Raw genomic sequence first — 18,910 nt, forward strand, 5'->3', positions numbered from 1 at the left:
AGAAGGGAAATTATATACCCTGTATTATTATAAGCCTAATATACATTTCTTGCTGTTAATACGCAATGTACAAGCCTTCTCTGATCAATTTCCAACAAACAAAAGTATAACCAGGGCCTTTCTGTTATCATTAACATCTAAGCACTCTACTCTTATTCAAGGACATCTTTAGTAAGGAAGATCAGTAGAATATAAAAGAGCCATCAAAAAGCTTTTTCTATACACCACCAAATGCAGAAATACCATACAATGGTCAAAAGGAAGAGTGTACGTGCAGGTTATACTTAATCTCTGATACACTGTTACTCATCCATTATTGTTAATAATTAAGGTAAAGGATGAGTACAAAATCCAATTTACTTGATAACACTTCTCTGAGGGGAACATTCCTAGAGCACCTACCCAACTGCAACTAAAATTGAAGAAAACAGAATTTTTGCTAACTACTGACTTCCTCTACATTGATTTCTATAACTGTTTACACACCAGTAGGAATGGCTAATATTTTACACCAAAAAGGCTGAATTTTTGGTTTTTCTTCCAAAGAAACACTCATCTGAGCTTCACAGTTGTTGTGAATGAAAAAGGGATAACATCTTAGTTCTGAAGAAAAGACCTGCATCATTAAAGTGCTGGGGACTTTTTTTTTTTTTTTTAATATTCACAGCATTTCTGTACTTGCAATGTCATGAACATGCCTTTTTTCCCACATTAGTCCTTGGCTATTAAAGTATTCTCAATTTTGTTTTTAATAAAGACAAACAGGAAAAAATGAAATTAGGGCAACTAAAGAACAAACTTAAAGCTACCATATTTCTACTGCTCCAACCACACAGTGAGTTTATTAGGCTTTTATTTCACAGAATGAGCAGTATAGAAGTACAGGTGTGAAGATTTCAAGCTTGGATATCACTATCTTGTGAAAACTTACTCAACTATAAATGTCTGGCCCATAGTTTGCAACACTTTAAATAAAGGCATCAGAAGAAATTCATTCTCAACCAAGACTTTTGAGAGTACCAATGAAATGTACTTTCACATAATTACATTTGAAACTTACCCTCTATTTAATATCTAATTTAATGATTAAACTACTTGTCATTGGTTTAAATGTTACATTCTTCCTAGTCAAAGCATAATATCAATTTATTGTCATTAGAGTAGCTCTTTCCCCTTGTAGATTTTCCCAAGGAATTAGACATCCTAGTTGTGAGCTGTAGAACATGCTCCCCAGCACAGGATTTCTACAAAGGAGTTTTAATGACACCTACAAATCCCACACATATTTTCAATCAAGATATTACAGAAAAAAAATATCCTTGCTTCAATATAATTAAAGTTTTCTTAAAATTGCAGAACAATTATTTTGCAAATGAGCCACTGTAAAACATTCATATCACAGACATGATCATTTGTTAAAAATGTGTGCACAGAATTAAGTTTAACATACTGATTCAGAGCTGAAATTTGCCAGATCCAAAACCAGTATTTGTAAAACCTCGTCTACAAACTCTGTCCTAGATTGAAAGGATACTTTCTGAAGCAATATTCTGAACCCAAATTACTAGTCTTTCAGTTGTTCTATGATTTTACATAATTCTGTGACCAGTAAGTATCAAAGTATTTAGAAATTCCCATAGATTTTAGGCCAAAAATATCTCCATTTGTTAGCACTAGCCATTTCCACTTAGAAGACAGCATTTTATTTTTTGCAGTAACATTGTTGGGTTAGGATATCTTGTTATGAAGGGATAATGTGGTATATAAATGCTTTCAACTGATACAATCCATTTAATTTTGGAAAAATTTGTTTTATCTTGTTTACTACAATATATTCAGATATACATTTCTCCTGAAGACTGTTTTTAAGCAACTATTCTAGAAGAAATCTTAGGACAGTATCCTTTTACTGCAGTAGATTTCCAGATTCATCATATTCAATAAATACTTCATGGGGCATTCTACAAAGAAAACATGCCATTAATTTACCAGCTTTCTAACCCGATAAGCTATTACTAGAGCTATTATCCATTACACCTAAAACACATGTGGGGAAACAACCAAGTCTACAAGTATTTTTCTTGTAACTACAAGCTCATCATTCCATCACTAACAAATAAATAATAAGTCATTCAAGAAATATTCAAGGACTTCAAAGATTCTCTGTATGCATTATTCATTTTTGATACAGCTGTTATTTCAATGCGATTACTGTAAATGGCTACATGAAGCCTGCATGAAGAACTCCACGATAGATAGGATAAACCAGATTTACATGTTTTGTGTTCCTGTAACATAAATTCCTTGGATAATTTAACTATACAAAGCTGGAAAATTCTTTCAAGAGCATAGATGCACAGAACTGCAGCTCCCCCAACAGCATGTTATAATACAGGCAGTACATACAGAAAATAGCTTTAATAGAGGGCTTGTTATTACTATGGCAACCACAGCAACTGGTCTCCAAAATGAATAGCACTCTCTTAGACACTTCATTACTTTTTTTTTTAAGCAAACACCGTCCTTTATCTTCTCAATGAAACAAAGAGTTATTCTGAATGCATGCAGAAAATAGGAAGTAAAGTCCAAGCCAATGCTGCAAATACAAGTTAAGATCCTTTTCAGGACCTTTGCTAGAAAAAAGCAGGAAAGTGTATCTCATCTGCTATTTCACATAGAAAGTCAGAGAAGCAGAAGTAGATGAGGTTGGTGTTAGAAGGCAGGAGAAAGCAAGTGAACAGAAGATTAGGAAAACTAAGGCAAAAAGAAGGTTAATAAAACCTCTAAGTAAGGATTGCAATAAGTGAAGCCAACGATGTAATTTATGAAATTAAGTAACAGAGAACAGCTATGCTGACAGAAGATTTTAAATGGCACTACAGCTTTTCATAGCTCTCCTGCAACATTCAATTTCTGTGCATCATCAGTGTAAAAATAAAAACAGTTGAAGTCATTCAGTCTCTAACAAGCTTTCCAAGTGGAACTAAGGTATCTCTCTATAAAGAAATAGAGAAAATACAAAATACCACTTACAGAACCAGTTAATTAACAGAGACAATTTTCCCACTTATTTAAAAATAACAGACAGTATTTAGTTCTCCTGTTTGGGGAGAAGACGGAAATTTGCAATCTGTTTGACCAATCAAAAGAAAGATCCAGTTCTAAAATGAACAGGCAAGCAATAACTATTTACTGTTGCACACTGTCATCTGTGTTCCATCCCCCCACAACTTTTCTTAAAAAAAATATTCATACACATTTGGAACAAATAACCAAGGGATGAATTTACTTATTATAATATTAAAGCTTCATGTTATTAAGAAAAAGACTCCTACAAAACAGACTTTGAAAAAAATTATTGCAATATCTACATAGAAAAATGCAATCTGACACTGGTCCTTCATAGTGAAGCTATAGCACAAGAACAGCACAACTAAAATAATCAGGATTATTAGATACACATCTAGATTAGAGCCACAAAATTCATGCAATTATTATTCACAAGAGCTAGTACTGGAGAGCTTTCCCCATTAACAAAAAAAAAAACAACCCAAACCAGTAAATCTACCTACATTGTACATTCATTTACCACACAAGAAAAGCAAAGACTTAATTTCTTTTTATAATTTCCCTCAATATCTTTGGTTTAGGCAGAAAGCTGCTGATGAACTCCATGATGTACAGATTGAAGAGGACCCTGATCAGGCAAATAATTTCACATGGAAAACACCTAACGAGCTACAGTTCTGTTCTCTGAATGCATACAGAAGAAGCGATCCAAGTTGAGTTTGGGAAAGTCAAATAAAAAAAAGCTGGCAATCTTGCAAAATGAATGAATTGACTTGGTCATCCAAAGCAGTTTACAGATTGCCTTTTAACTACTGAATTTAGCTCTTTCTGTTCATACCAATATAGTGAGTTCCATGCCATATTCAAGCATCTGACATTTCAGTATTTCCTGCCTCTAAGGAGAGCTAATGTCTACCAATCAACTCAAAGTGAGAAGACTACCATTCCTCCTAAATGTTTCAGATTTGGGAAGACAGGAAACAAGCCTGAATTTCAGTTTGTGGTCAAGCACTAGGGAAGGTGAAGAAGCTCAACTTAGCTCGCAGTTCACAAATCTGAAAAATTGCTAGTACGTACAATGAAAAATCCTTTTACTCCCATTTTTATTGTCAGCATTAACCAAGAACAAACACCTAGCTCTCAAAGAACCTCATCTGTATGTAAAATGAAAATATTTCCAATACAATCACTGGAGCAGACTCACAATTAAACCCAATAACAGCCACAACTTCTTTTAAGCATTCAGGATAGGGTTTAAAAGTTTTATCCCTAATTTCCCACCTCTATTACACCAAATTCCTATGAAAGCTGTGGGGTTAAACCGCAACAAAGGCTAGCCCAAAACTTCTAATCCACATAAGGTTTTCTCAGTTAACTGTAAACATGCATTACATCTTCAGAGTAGTTGCCCATTACTGCTAAAACACATGAGGGCATATCTAACCAATAATCAGTATCAGGAAGACAGCATCACACAAACATACACAATGAAATACACTCCAGTGCAACTACCTTCCCAGTCAACAACTGCTTTATATGTATCTTCCAGTTCTGGACTTCCTGCTAATGAAGCAACTAACCATGACTGAAGTTGCTATTTTTTTAACAGTGGAAAAGATGCTAACAAGAATTATACTTCCTTGAGCCTTGGTAAACTGACTTACAAGCAGGATGTGCCACTCATTATAACACATAAATTGTTAATCTTGACATTCAAAAGCTTCAGGGCCCATAGAAAGTTCAAAGTTCTCAACAGCCTTGCAGGTGACATTCCTAGCAAATTCCTCCCCTGCTGTGTGGTCTGCAGGATGACTTGGAAAGCAGGAGAGGTTGATCCCTCTGAGTCTTGACTACCACAGAGAACACTGAACTTCTCACTCAAGACTCTTTTACTACGATAATGCAGATTTCACATAGGGTCTATGTAAATTCAGTTTTCATGACGCTAACAGGAAAGGAGACAGCACAATGAAAAAAAAAATTTAAATAGAAGCACACAGAAAAACTATACCTTTCATCCTCCCAGCTCAGAGTAAAATATCCCTCCAAATCATATTGTTCACCGCATGGCTAAGGCTTAAAGATGATTTTTGAACATCTGATTACAAATCAATACAATGAGAGGTAGGTCTATGATCTCCTAAGAACTGTGCTAGAACTTTAACTGACATGAAAATATTTTAATTAATGAATTTTGCAATTTATAGTAGAATTCTAATTCCCATTTGTTTTTCAGCAATGTTAGTGATAACTACCAAGATAGTTTTGTGTGTACACAGGGATTTGGATGATAATTTGGGGGTTTAGGTTGTTTGGCTTTTTTTAAACAGTAATCCCTGCAACATGAGGTAAATTTATGGTCCCATTGTAAAGTTCTACCTCCAAACCCATTTGGAAACAGAATTACTACAGAACCCTACTCTTGCTGAAAGGAACATATTGCCACAAGTATAACATGAGAGTTTTAAAGACTACACTGAGAGCACATTTCTTTTTGAGTGGTGTTCAGATCAACGGTTTTAACCTAGAATGCTCCTGTGAACTTCAGCATAAAAAGAAACAGTTTTACTCTCTATACCATGATGCTGCAGTTGACATTAACAAAAATCAGATAAGAGATCCTTGATTTATAGGCAAGTATTTCCTGAAAGAAGACCAGAACCTTGGAACTAGGGCTCTTTTCTACAGTCCACAGAGTCTCATGTCTGTTTGTTAATGAAATCATACTTGAATACCAAAGCTTCTGACCAGAAAAGGGGGAGGAACACCAACAATTCACACACCACTCAAAATCTGAGATCAGAGAAGGTAGAGAAAACAGAGAAAAAACTGGAAGAAAATGAAAGATTTACTTTAAAAATTTAAAGAGTGGTCCAAAACAGAGCAAACTAGTTAAAAATGTCAATACTTGCTATATAATGCAATGACTACTATGTCAATAAAGTATCTATACAAAAGAGAAATAGATCCTCCGGAGACAAATTATGCAAAATCCTCTCAAAAACCTATTATCACCCAGTCACAATGAAAAACAATAGATTAATACCTTTAAATTGAAATATCCCACTAAAGCAGCAATCAGAATAAATGCTAATTATAACATGAAAACACAATTTACAGGACCGAGAGTAGAAAATAGAAATACAAAATACTAATCCTAGAGAAATCAATTAATATAAGGAAACATTTACAGATATTTAGCACTCATTTCTTTCAGAAGATTTTCAATTAAAAAAAAAAAATGTTCAAAAGCCTACTGGTACAGTACTAGGGGTTTTTTAAAATAGTCTTGTCTATTAGCTGAAAAGACAAGCATGTTTTGCAGCTAACACACTGACTAGAACAGAACAGGAATCAGAAAGGACATCTTTTGGTGATAATAGTTTGAAAAGATAGATATGACTAATGGTAAGTCACATAAAGTGAACATGTGTCCTATCACTACTTCATGCTATATACTAACAAACTGGAAGAAGAATAAGCACAAATGTCATCAACTACAGATGATTCAAAACTGCAGGGGGCAATAAAATTCTAAATGACATGGATGGACTAAGAGCATAGAGATAAATCACTATGCAGTTAAATTAATGAAGCTGGGAAGAAAATAAATTTATTTTGATTACTGCTTTTTATAAAGTTATTGAAATGTTTTAGTAACATCAGTTTAACAAACAATTTTAAAGGACATAACAGATTGCTGTTACAGACTATTACATTTATCAACCATAAATAAAAGCTCATTACTATATTTAATCAAGTTGAATATACATCTAGAATGTATAAAAAACTGTTAAGCACAAGTAGGAATTTCCTACTTTTCAAGTTGCTGCAAAAATATAGATGACCACTATGATGTGAAAAAGACACAGCTACTAAGTTTTCGTTCCAAATTTAATTTCTAGAAAACCATCGTAGAATTCTTTTCTTATACTACACAGAGGCAACCAGCTGTTGTTATGAGATAATCTGAAATTACACCAGATGTAGTTCCTGTACAATTACAGAATTAATTTTTGCCATCAGATTAATCAAAGGCTCAGCTATTCTTTATATGTTCTGTTAGTCTTTACAGGGAAGTGCTCTAGCCACATCACCCAAGACACAGAAGGCAAAAGGACGGACCAGGAGAGAATGAAGAACTGCCACTGTAGGAAAAGATCAGGTCTGAGACCATCTAAGGAATCTGAAGGTGCACAAGTCCATAGGACCAGATGAGATGCATCAGTGGGTTGAGGGAACTGGTGCATGAAATGGCTAAGCCACCACCCATCACATCTGAGAAGTCATGGCAGCCCAGTGAAGCTCCCATTGACTGGAAAAGCAGAAACATAACCACCATTTTTAAAAAGGGAGAAAAGAAAAACCCAGGGAATTACTGGCCAGTCACTCTCACACTGTGCCTGGCAGGATCATGGAACAGGTCCTCCTGGAAACTATGATACGGCACATGGAAAATAAGGAGGTGATTGGTAACAGCCAACATGGCTTCACTAAGGGCAAATTATAGCTGACAAGTCTGGTGGCCTTCAACAGGGTTACAGCACTGGGGGATAAGGGAATTAAAATGACATCATCTACATGGACTTGTGCAAAGCACCTGACACTGTTCTGCACAACATCCTTGTCTCAAATTGGAGAGACATGGATTTGATGGATGGACCACTCAGTGGATAAGGAATTGGCTGGATGGTCGCACTCAGAGCTGTAGTCAACAGCTCGATGTTCAAGTGGAGACCAGTGACAAGTGACATTCCTCAGGGGTCAGTACTGGGACTGGCGCTGTTTAATATCTTTGTCAACAACATGGACAGTGGGATGGAGTGCACCCTCAACAAGTTTGCCGATGACACCAAGGTGTGTGGTGCAGCTCACACGCTGGAGGGATGTGCCATTCAGAGGGACCTGGACAGGCTGCAGAGGTGGGCCCATGCAAACCTCATGAAGTTCAACAAAGCCGAGTGCAAGGTCCTGCACATGGGTCAGGGCAATCCTAAACACAAATACAGGCTGGGAGATGAGTGGATTGAGAGCAGCCCTGTGGAGAAGGACTTATGGATATTAGTGGATGGAAAACTAACTATGACCCAGCAGTGTGCACTTGCAGCCCAGAAAGCCAACAGTACCCAGGGCTGCATCAAGAGAATTGTGGCCAGCAGGTCAAGGGAGGTGAATCTCACCCTCAAGACCCCACCAGGAGTACTGCATTCAGCTCTGGGGTCCCCAACATAAGAAGGACATGGAACTGCTCAAGCAGGTCCAGAGGAGGGCCATGAAGATGATCATACCACAAAGGTTAATGCTGAAGCATCTCCTCTATGAGGACCAGCTGAGAGAGCTGGGGTTGTTCAGCCTAAAGAAGAGAAGGCTCCAGGTAGTCCTTATAGCAGTCTTCCAGTATTTAAAGTGGGTCTACAGGAAGGATGAAGAAGGGGACTCTTCATCAGGTAGTTCAGGGCTAGGACAAGGAGTAATGGTTTTAAACTGAAAGAGGGTAGATTTTGTTTGGGTATTAGGAAGAAATTCTTTACTGTGAGGGTGGTGAGGCACTGGCACAGGTTGCCCAGATAAGTTGTGTATGCCCCTCCCTGGAAGTGTTCAAGGCCAGGCTGGATGGGGATTTGAGAAACCTGGTCTAGTGGAAGGGTGTCCCTGTTATTTTGTTCAACTTGGAATATATTGTGACTAAGTAGAAAGAAAAAGTCACCTTAACACATAGAACAACTTTACATCTTAAGAAATGAGTTGTTTTGAATTTGAGAAATTTGATATACATTTGCTATGTTGCATAACAGCAGCATTACAACATTGGAAGCTTTATCACATCAAGAGAACACAGTACACCAAGCTTACTGTTAGTCGGTTGTTTTAAACATGTCTCTGACATCCAATTACATACTCATTAGCTACATGTGTGTAAAAAAGAAAATTAGTTTATTTGAAGGTAAAAAGGGAGTTAAGGAAGTTAATAGATTATCCTTTAAATTGCTATTACAAAATCCATCATACATCTCCTATGCCATGGTTATGAGATAACGTGTGTTGTTATAATTCTGGTTTTATCAATATAGCTTGCTTACATTGTGTTTGCACAGTAAACAGCTCTCTAACACATTGTACAAGACTACTTAAAAACTTAAGTCTAGCAAATTTAATAGAATTAAACTTAAATTGGAAACCTGATAGCAATAGCACTACTAGTCCCTCTTAAATATGTAAGCAGTGATCTGTTCAAGGAAAGAGAATTTTCTTTTCAGAGACACTCCCCCTAGGCTTCTTTGTTCAAGCCCCATCCCTCCCTCCTCTTAAAGCAACCAATTGTTTGCAAAAGATTCTTCAAACACAGAGCCCATCTTCATACAGTAATGCAAAGGTCTATTAGAAAGAAAGACAAGACCTGAAACAAAATAAATCTACATCAAATTGACTGCAAGACAAGCATAAGCAAGGGTTGATTGCACAAAACAACTAGAGCAAATTGTTCTCTCTGAATAACCTGGCATGCAGTACCAGGAGTGGAAAACTACGCAGACACATAGGCCTTACAACCTACACTGCAGTTATAGTGCTGTTTCCAGTCCTATCCCTCTTCCTGAATTTGCACCCAGTATACCTCAATACAATCTAATTGACAGGGGTCAGTCCTCAAGTTCCTCTCAAGAATCAAAACTGCTTCTTAAAACTGGCTCTTTCTACCAGTCCACACTTCTTGCCATAACATGCTTCAGTTTATTTAGCAGCTTTCATTCTGTGATTTTAACTTTATGAGATTATCTCCCTATCAGTTGCATTATATTACTACTGGAAGGTATATTGTCAGGACTCTTGAATACCTCTCTCCTGTAGCACAAATCATGTACCCAGAAGTAACATTTCTACAGAAACTAGCTTTTACCATATAGTTAACTACTGTTGATATCCAATTCACATTAAACCTTCCCCATTTATATTAGATGAAATAACAGCATAGCAATAGTCAAATAAAAAGTGCCAAATTGGCATAAGAAATATTATTTGCATCTGTTTATCACACAAATAACAAAAACACCTGCAGGACAAAGAAGTATATTAGGAGGGCTTAAGGGAAGACTCAGAACAACTACAAGGGCAATTATAAATTATAAGAGTGAGTTTATTTTTTCAACTCTACAAAATATTAAAAATTAGTTAAGGGCACTTTTGAGCCATGGAAATAGGCTCTTTATTCATATATATAAGTAATCTAAAAAAAAAAATTCTTTTATATTCTGAGAATTCTGGGGTGGATTTTTTTTCTTCTCTTCCTAGTTCATGTTCTCAGATTGTGCTTCACTAATACCTGTTTCTGTTTGTAAGCATCTGCCGGACAAATCTTTACACAGAAACTTTGAGAATGGCTCTGTCATTATATATTTATGTAATATTTACCAGTGGATTCATATCCCAATTGCAGTCAATATCTCGTATATTATTTTGCTCAGCATATAATTTGACGTGGTGGATAGAACCTACCTATTTCCATAACTTCACAATATCCAACCTATGGACCAAACCCAACTCCAAAATCTACTAGTGGACTTCAATGGCTAAAACAATCTTCACTTTGAAATTTATATGCATAATCCATCTTTTTGAGAGTTTTCCTGTGAAAGAACATGCTCTTTCACAATGTCTAGTTGATGTACAAGACTAACACTGCATTTTACACTGTCTTTACAAGATAATGATTATTCAAGCATGACTGAAATGATTTCAAGGTTATTTGTATTACTTTGTGTTCTTAACCCATGTTCATTTCTCACATTATGATAAAAGCCTGGAGTTGAGTATGTGCATCACATTGTTTCAATTCCACAGATTAATTTATTTTTATATTTCTTTAAAAGGATTTGTCACATAGTCTTTCAACAATATGCAAACTATATCAAGAAAACAAAGTCAACAGTAACACTTCTGCTACTATTACTCCGAAGCAAAACCAACATTACTACATGCAGAAATTAACAGAAATACTTGCTAAAATGTCTGCAAGACAACTACTCACTATTTCAGTTCATGACAAACAGAACACAACTATCTGTGGATCTAAAAAAACAAAGACCGACACATACCACAACATCATACACACAGATAATGAGCCAGCTGTAACAGAAAAGCTACCTTTTTCTTCATTACTCACTCCAAGTCTTAACTTGGAGCCTGTTGCCTAGTTCTAACTTAGTTCATTTTCAGTATTACTCCCAAGAAAAAAAAAACACACCCCAAACCACCACAGTATGGTCATATACATGTTCGCATATGTATATATGCATACACAGACTTTTCCTAATATATACATGTGATGCAGTCCAAGCACTACCATCACATACGATCTACGAGTAATAGCTTCATAATCATCAAGAGTTTGCATGTAATCAATAAAGAGTTCATTTCTTTCACCAAGAAAAATCATTTATTATTTATAGATATATTAGGAAATGCTACTGGATCTATCCCAGACACAGAAGTCAAAATATTTTTTTTTTTTAAAAATCAAATCTGGACTTAAAATTCTAAATTCGCACAACTTCAAATTTTGTACTCATTACAGTTTGTACAGCAAGAGAAAGAACAAACTTCCTATAAACAGACATAGAAAAGGCATTATTTAGTGCTATCTACAAGAAAAAATATTGAGAGCTTATTAGATATTTTTCACATTTTGAAAATATCAGGACTAACATACTCAAGTTTCATATTTCTATGTACATTTCTGTGTGAGATTTAGGAAGTTCAACAGAGGAAAAACAAACCCAGTTTCTTTAAAGGACATTAACTTAAATCTCACCACAGTCAGGGTGACTGCACTCCTAATAAAAGTGGAAGTTTTCTTCCACTCTCTTCCAAAGTATTTTATATTAATCACTAAATTCAATTTACTGGAAAAATATTTCCATTTAGTTAGACAGCAAAGGTGAAATAGATAGGTTTAAATTAAACTTTGTCTTCCCTTTGACTTCATAATGTTATATAACAAGGATTTCTACCATTACAACTTTCTTAAGAGTTTTCATATCAGTCATAATCACATAGCTCATAACATCTGTTAGATCAAAGGAAGAAAAAGTGGTATTTGATTACCATTTTCAAGCTTATAAAAAAATATGTAATTTGTTTTAACACCTCAGTTTATTCATGGTTGCATTTTACAACAATGTCCTATACCTCACTGAAGTGTTAAGTCTCATCTTGTTAGTACTGTTTCCATAGTTCTACTTTGCTAGCATCAATCTCACAGTAAGACATATCACAGAAAGATTAAAAAAAAAAAAAAAAAAAAAAATAAAAAAGCCAAAACTTTTACTACATTATATTGAAAAAGTCTCATAACAACTACAGGGCAGGAAAGCATCAATTCAAGAACTGCAAATATGTAGTTTCTACTTCCTTCCAGAAAAATTTCCAGTAGATTATCTTCCAGTATGGTCTAACTCAAAGTAATTTTCTTTATTAACTATTTTGATGTAAACTCCTACTTCTAAGTGACCAGCAAAGTTCTCCAAATGCAGTGTACTATATCTGCTTGCTCCAGATTTTCACTTAGGATACAAAGCCATTTGATTCTGTGATACCCTCTCAGCACTCCTATTTACTATTCAGCAGTTAAAATCCAGTGCACAAAGGGAACAGTCAAGTTATCTGACAAAACATTTGTTTTCACATTAACATGTTGTCAGCATTCACAGATGAGACACAGAACTACTCTAACAGTCTGTGAACATGAAGAATGCTCACTGAGCAGACAAGCAGTAATACTTACACACCGCATCATTTTTCATATTCATATTTCTAAGCATGGGAATCATTCTTATCCTGTGTGCTGTTCCATTATCAGGCATTAACACTAAACATAGCTAATTATATTTTGTTTTTTCTCCAGAGGTTAGTCCCATAGGAAGAAATAATGTGAGAAAGAAAACAACAAGAAGCCATCTAACACCCTATGTATTAGTAGGATGTATGCAAATTGCATATTACAAGCATGAATACTACAAGCATTCAATTTTATTCTGTCCCCCTTTTGCAAGGTCAGTTCTAAATATGGAAAGGAATAGATCCTAACCAAACCATCAGGCAGAACAGTATTTCAAACAGGAAAATTTTATAGTTGAAGGATAATGTAGATGTAATTCAAAACTCCTATAACAAATACTCACCAAGATCCGTATTGGGGCCAGCCAATAGCTGCTTGAATTTGTCTAACCGTGATGCTTCTCTTTCAGTTAACACAGGAGTAACTGAGGTATTACAGTCTGCCATTCCACTCACCAAGGGAGGTGTGGAAGTCTGTGGCAGGGACTGTGATCTCTGCATGGAGGAACTTTCACTAGCATTATCTGAAGGGAAAAATAAGCATAACAGCCTCAGCTAGCGACAACACTACCAACAACTTGCATTTAATTTGTAAATTTAAAATGAAATTATGTTTTGAAGTAATGTAACCTCAAGTATAGCAGGAGTTTGGACTTCAAATGACTTGTCTTTAACAGGAGGAGCATTCCTCTTCCAAACAGTGTTCCACAATTAAAGACACATCAATTAGAGATCATACTAACAGCAAGGCTAATTGATTTCTAAAAATCTCTGTGCTACTGAAAGCTGTTTCCATCCCCCTCAGTGTTGTTAAAAAAAAAAAAATAAAATAAAATTGCAGTTGGTTACTTTAAAGTTTTATGTATAAACACAGACCAGATCACAAGAATGAACTTTCCAGTCCACAGGCATATTTTTTCAATACACTTTATATGGTAGCATTTTAGTAACAATTTTTCACAATAGTAGGAATATTATTAATTGCATACATCTTGGTGCAGTTAGCCATTAAAATACATTCAATATTGCAACTTCCTCTCAAAATAGAGGATGCATTAAGGCTGAAAACAAAAAAGTTTTATTATTCTTCCCTCACCCATGTATTTCTCACACACATGCTTTACAGTTTAGTACAGTATGCAGTATCTTTTTCCTGTGGTATTAAGAAAAGGTTGGGAAGAGGCTAATGTCTTAAAGGACAAATATTATAGCTCTCCTCATCTCATTTTCTATATTTTTTTCATTTTTTAACATACCTGATGAACTCGATGTATGACCTTCACTGACTGATTTAACAAGCCTATTATCAATTGAAGTCAGCTCTGCAGATTCTACTTGTTTTTCTTCCTGTAGATGTTCTTCCTGAAATTTATGCTGTTCTTGTAGCTTGCTGTGGTTCTGAATTACTTTGTGAGCTGTTTCCATGACCACTTCTGTATTTAAGTTTTCAGCAGCTATTGCTAAGAGTTCATCATCATCATCCCCAAGATCCCAAGCATCACTTGTGTTACTTTCAAATTCTTGGAAGGTGCTGACTTTCTTTAGTTTCACTGGAGTTGTAGGTGGCTTTGAACCTGGTTTTATCAAGCTGTTCAAAAACAAACAATATTTAGAGAACTAGTAATGAAGTAAGCAAAATACTATGGATGGGACCAAAAAACAAAACTCCATGCTTGGCATTATACAGGTAGAAAATATTTACATTCCTCAACTCATGTACTGCTGCATCCACCCATGATAACATACAGATGAATATGTCTGAGAACAAGAGCAGGTAAAAACTGAGTCTTCTTAGCCTTGAACAGAGGCTGAACAAATCCTTCCTTCCCTTGTCTTAAACATAACCCAAAAAACAAGACAAAAAGACCCAGAGTCAAATAAAAGGAATACTATTGGAATAGTTTGCAAGATAGACAGGCCACATTGCACTTCTCTTGCTTCATGAACTTCTGTGCAGATTTCAGGCCTTTCAATGCAATTGCCACATAACAACGCAGGAGCAGTAATCAAGTCATCAAGTATACTCCTAAGTCATCATAAGCAATCATGTAATATAATCACTGTCATAAACAAATCAAGTCTCACCTTAAAACTCACTGAATCTATCATTCCTCCCCATTCAGGCACGCCAGCACAGACTTGCTTCAGAACTTTGCTCTTCTCATAGGCAGGATATTTCCTCTAGTTACTAGTCTAAATGTACCCTGATCAGCCTCTGATCTTTTGTCCCTCTGCCAACACACAGCATAAGAGAGATGAAGCAAGTATCCTTCCCTAGCTTGGCACTTGTTGTCACATACAATAATGCAGAGTAACCACATTTCCCTTCAGATTTCTGCTAAATAAGGCATGAAGTTGAAAGACTTTCCCAGTCTGCTCTCAGAAGAAAAAAAAGTTACTGCCATTAACTCAATTGCCCTTTCTGACCATCCCTGTCTTTCCACTTGTGCTAATTTACCTTTTTTCTTTTAAGACAAGACAGCCAGAATTGGAAATCAGAAAACGTTCTCACACAGCCTTCATACAATGTCAGTAATGCTTCTGTTACAGGGAGTATCTTTCCTAACAGGTGCTACAACACTTAACACTTTCACCCAACTTGTCATCACTGTCTAAAATAGCAAGGTCTTTCTCCTCTTTTGTCATCATTTCAAGAAAAAGGATTTTAGAATTTTTTTACTAGGTCTTTATAACTCCACATTTTGAACCAATTCATCCCATGCCTGGTCGCAAATTTCAACTGCCTTCAACTGTATCATCTGAATATGAACTAGCACATTTACTTCTTGTGCCATTTCAAAACAGCCCTTGAAAAAAATCCACTAGGAGTATGACCTCCTTCCAAGCCAATATTTTTCCTTCTAATATTTTTTTGCCCTTATTGCCTTGGGCTATTCATTTCATTGCTCATAGTTTTCCCAAAATTTTCACATACACCAGCATTTTAACAGCAATGCTGGTTTTGAAGGAGCTGTGAAATCTACCAACAAACCAGAAACAACTTTGTAATTGACAAAGCTTAAAACAAACTGTCTTTAACCAAAAAAAAAAAAAAGACAACAATAAAATATAAAAAGCAGAAGCTGTCAGAATGTATCATTTTGCTCAACACCTCAGTCATAAGGAGACAAAAATCATTCACTCACAATAGTGTATTACCAGCACAAAATTTATTTAGTTACTGCTTACGTTTAACATAATGTTGCCATTTTCACGTACATTGTGTTCTGATATCCAATAATCACGATCGAAGGCAATAAACTTTTAAATCACTGTAAAATCTATTATACCTACTGTACACTCACAAGTAAAATGCCAATCTTTGCCTCAAAATAATGTACACCACAACCTGACACTCTTCTCTTATAGACAGATAAATAAAGCCAACCCATTAACAGAAAGATACATGCAGGAAAGCCGCTTACACCCAAGTTGCAAGCTTTATCTGCTTAATTAAGATTAGTATTTACCATACAATTTTCAATGTATAAAGCACTGCAAATAGATAATAAAAGCTGGAAATCTATATTAGTTAAGAACTGAACAGGTCATTTGTTGTTCCCAATATGATAAGCATCAGGAAGTCACAAAAGAGAAGTTAGAATAGAGAAGTAAAGATTATGACAAAAATTGAAAAAGGAATATTAATGATAAGCTTTATAGCCAAGAGGAAAGAAAAAGAGCAGAGAAGGCAGAGAAGATCCAAATCACCTAGAATATTTAAATATTAGGTTAACTTACGTTCCATGCAATAATGGATCAAAAGGTGGATGCTGAGCTCCATATACATGTTGAATACTAAAGGAAAAGAAAGAGAGTTATCACAAAAATCATAAAACATTCAGGGTTCTTCTGGGTATTAACTAAGTAGTCAATAATAAACATAACTGAAGCATCCCAACAGTTTTCCATCTCAAAGATTCCCACATACCACTAAAAATAATGAAGCCGAAATTGAAGTGTCTACTAAAAAGTAACTTAATAGAAATCATAGATTTGCCAAACAGGAGCTCTTTTTGAGGCCTAGGCTAACTTACACTGACTTATTTTTCTGATCAGGAATTAAACCAGGAAAAAAGTTATCTCCACAATAAGAATATACACTGCTTTTAAATTCTCTTTTCTGATTTATCATTTCTTCATTTACCTCTTGCAAAAAAAAAAAAAAAATTCTCAAAGAAACATCTGTAAAGATTTAATCTATGTACCCTTGTTACTCAAAAACCCAGTCAATTCTTAACTGTTACTAAAGTACAAGGCTGATAAATTTAAAGAAAAATGCAAAAGATGGCATGTTCAAGAATAAAATCCATTAGAGTATTAAAAACAATGCTTTGAAATAAATAAGCTTACAAAGATTTATTCACTCTAACATTACAAAACAGCATGTTACTGTGTGAATAATAAAACTCTCTATGAACTAAAAGTTAACTTCCAGGTTTCAGCTATAATATTATTTCATAAGTAAAAAAAATCGACAGAAAACACATCAAGGTTTACAAATGGCTTTATAATGGAGATTACCACAAAACTCTGATTGCAAGAGGAGCAAATCATTTACACCAGTAACCTCCATCTAAGCCTGCACTAAAAACCACATGAAAGGAGACAAACATGTCCTCCTGACAACTCAAAACCAGTCTCCAGAGCATAAATATAAATAAGTTTGACTTGAGTAGACCTGAGATAGAACCAAGCCAAAAAGACTGCAGTCATAACAAAGGCTTAGACATACTACAGAGGCAGTACTAGCAGTAGTGAAATTAACCCTAGAGATGACTACAAGTGGTGGTTTATCAATTCTTATGGAATTTTTATGGTGGTTTATCAATTTTTATGGAATTTTTATTTTGATTTCCATGGAAATCAAAAAGTCAGTCCACAGTTTGTCAGTCCAAAGTTTGTCCACAAACACCATCAGTGTTTCTACATGACTATACACTACACGCTCCATGGTCAAGCCTCCATGCTCCCCTGCTCCACACTTTTATAAGAGTCAGATGACACTTTCCATTCTGGCATGCAGACAATCTCTGCCTTTTCCTTCAGACACTCTATGAATGCAAAAAAAAAAAAAAAAAAAAAAAAAAAGATAAAAGAAAAAGCACATTCTCAGTGTTTCTGTTTTCCAACACACTCCAGCTTCCTACAAATTAATTAACTGCAGCTATTCACAGACCCTTGTGTAATCGAGGAGAGTTTTACCTGCAAAGGACTCAGCAAAGTTACAAAATAAGAAGTTCAGAGTGATGAGAACAGATGGACTGAAAGAGTTAGTTTATAACTAGAGATATAAAACCACTACCAGTGAGCGTTTATAGGTAACTGAGAATAAAAGAGTTATATGATGTGCAAGATTATTTTGCTAAATTTAGGTAAATAGGATGAAGTATAGGATTACTATTTTCTGAGAAGCAAGAATACACATCGTTCTTATAAAAAGAACATACAAAACTGAATTACTCTACTGTGAGAACAGTTTAGTGATGGGAGCAAAGAATGTTGTTAAATAATGTCTCCCTGAAAATTTTTGGATGGAAGAATGTGTTTGTTTCCGGGGAACACATCCCCAAAATCACGTTAACTCTTCTGACTATGACGCCAAGTTGGCAATGCACGTTCAGAGTTATTTCACAACTTTTCTGGTAAAAGTTATGACTACCGCTTACTGAAACCGCCAGTGGTCTTCGATCTGCTAGCCCATCACTGAAACGCTCTGGGCACTGAGCTAGCAAGAGAGAAGCGACGGGAGGGCTGGAGAGGCCCTACCCCAACCTCCCGGCTACGGGCAGACCGACCGGACACGCTCCCTACGGAGCGCTCAGGATCGACCAGGATCCCCTGAACTCAGGGGCCGAGGCGGCAGGGAGGCGGTGCTGGGCAGACAAGGAAGCGGGACGGGCGCGGCGGAGCTGGGCAGAACGGCTCCCCGCGGCCCGGCACCACCGGGCTGGTGGCTAGAAGCTGGCCCCGCCGCCCTGCGCTCCAGCTTAGCGGCGGGACGGGCGCG

At 36.0% G+C, this 18,910-nt stretch overlaps 1 protein-coding gene across 1 annotated transcript in view; it reads right to left on the reverse strand.

Moving 5' to 3' along the window:
* The window catches only part of TBC1D22A (TBC1 domain family member 22A), a 210,441-nt gene that overhangs the window by 191,265 nt on the left and 266 nt on the right, over nucleotides 1-18,910 (reverse strand). The window contains exons 2-4 of the mRNA XM_026868331.1: nucleotides 16,642-16,698; nucleotides 14,157-14,488; nucleotides 13,245-13,424 (exon numbers count right to left, since the gene is read on the reverse strand). Of these exons, the coding sequence (XP_026724132.1) occupies nucleotides 13,245-13,424; nucleotides 14,157-14,488; nucleotides 16,642-16,698 (569 nt within the window). The remainder of the gene's footprint in view (nucleotides 1-13,244; nucleotides 13,425-14,156; nucleotides 14,489-16,641; nucleotides 16,699-18,910) is intronic.

The sequence above is a fragment of the Athene cunicularia genome, assembly GCF_003259725.1.
Source record: "Athene cunicularia isolate RWA chromosome 1 unlocalized genomic scaffold, athCun1 chr1_part2, whole genome shotgun sequence".
In the NCBI taxonomy this organism is placed as follows: Eukaryota; Metazoa; Chordata; class Aves; order Strigiformes; family Strigidae; genus Athene; species Athene cunicularia.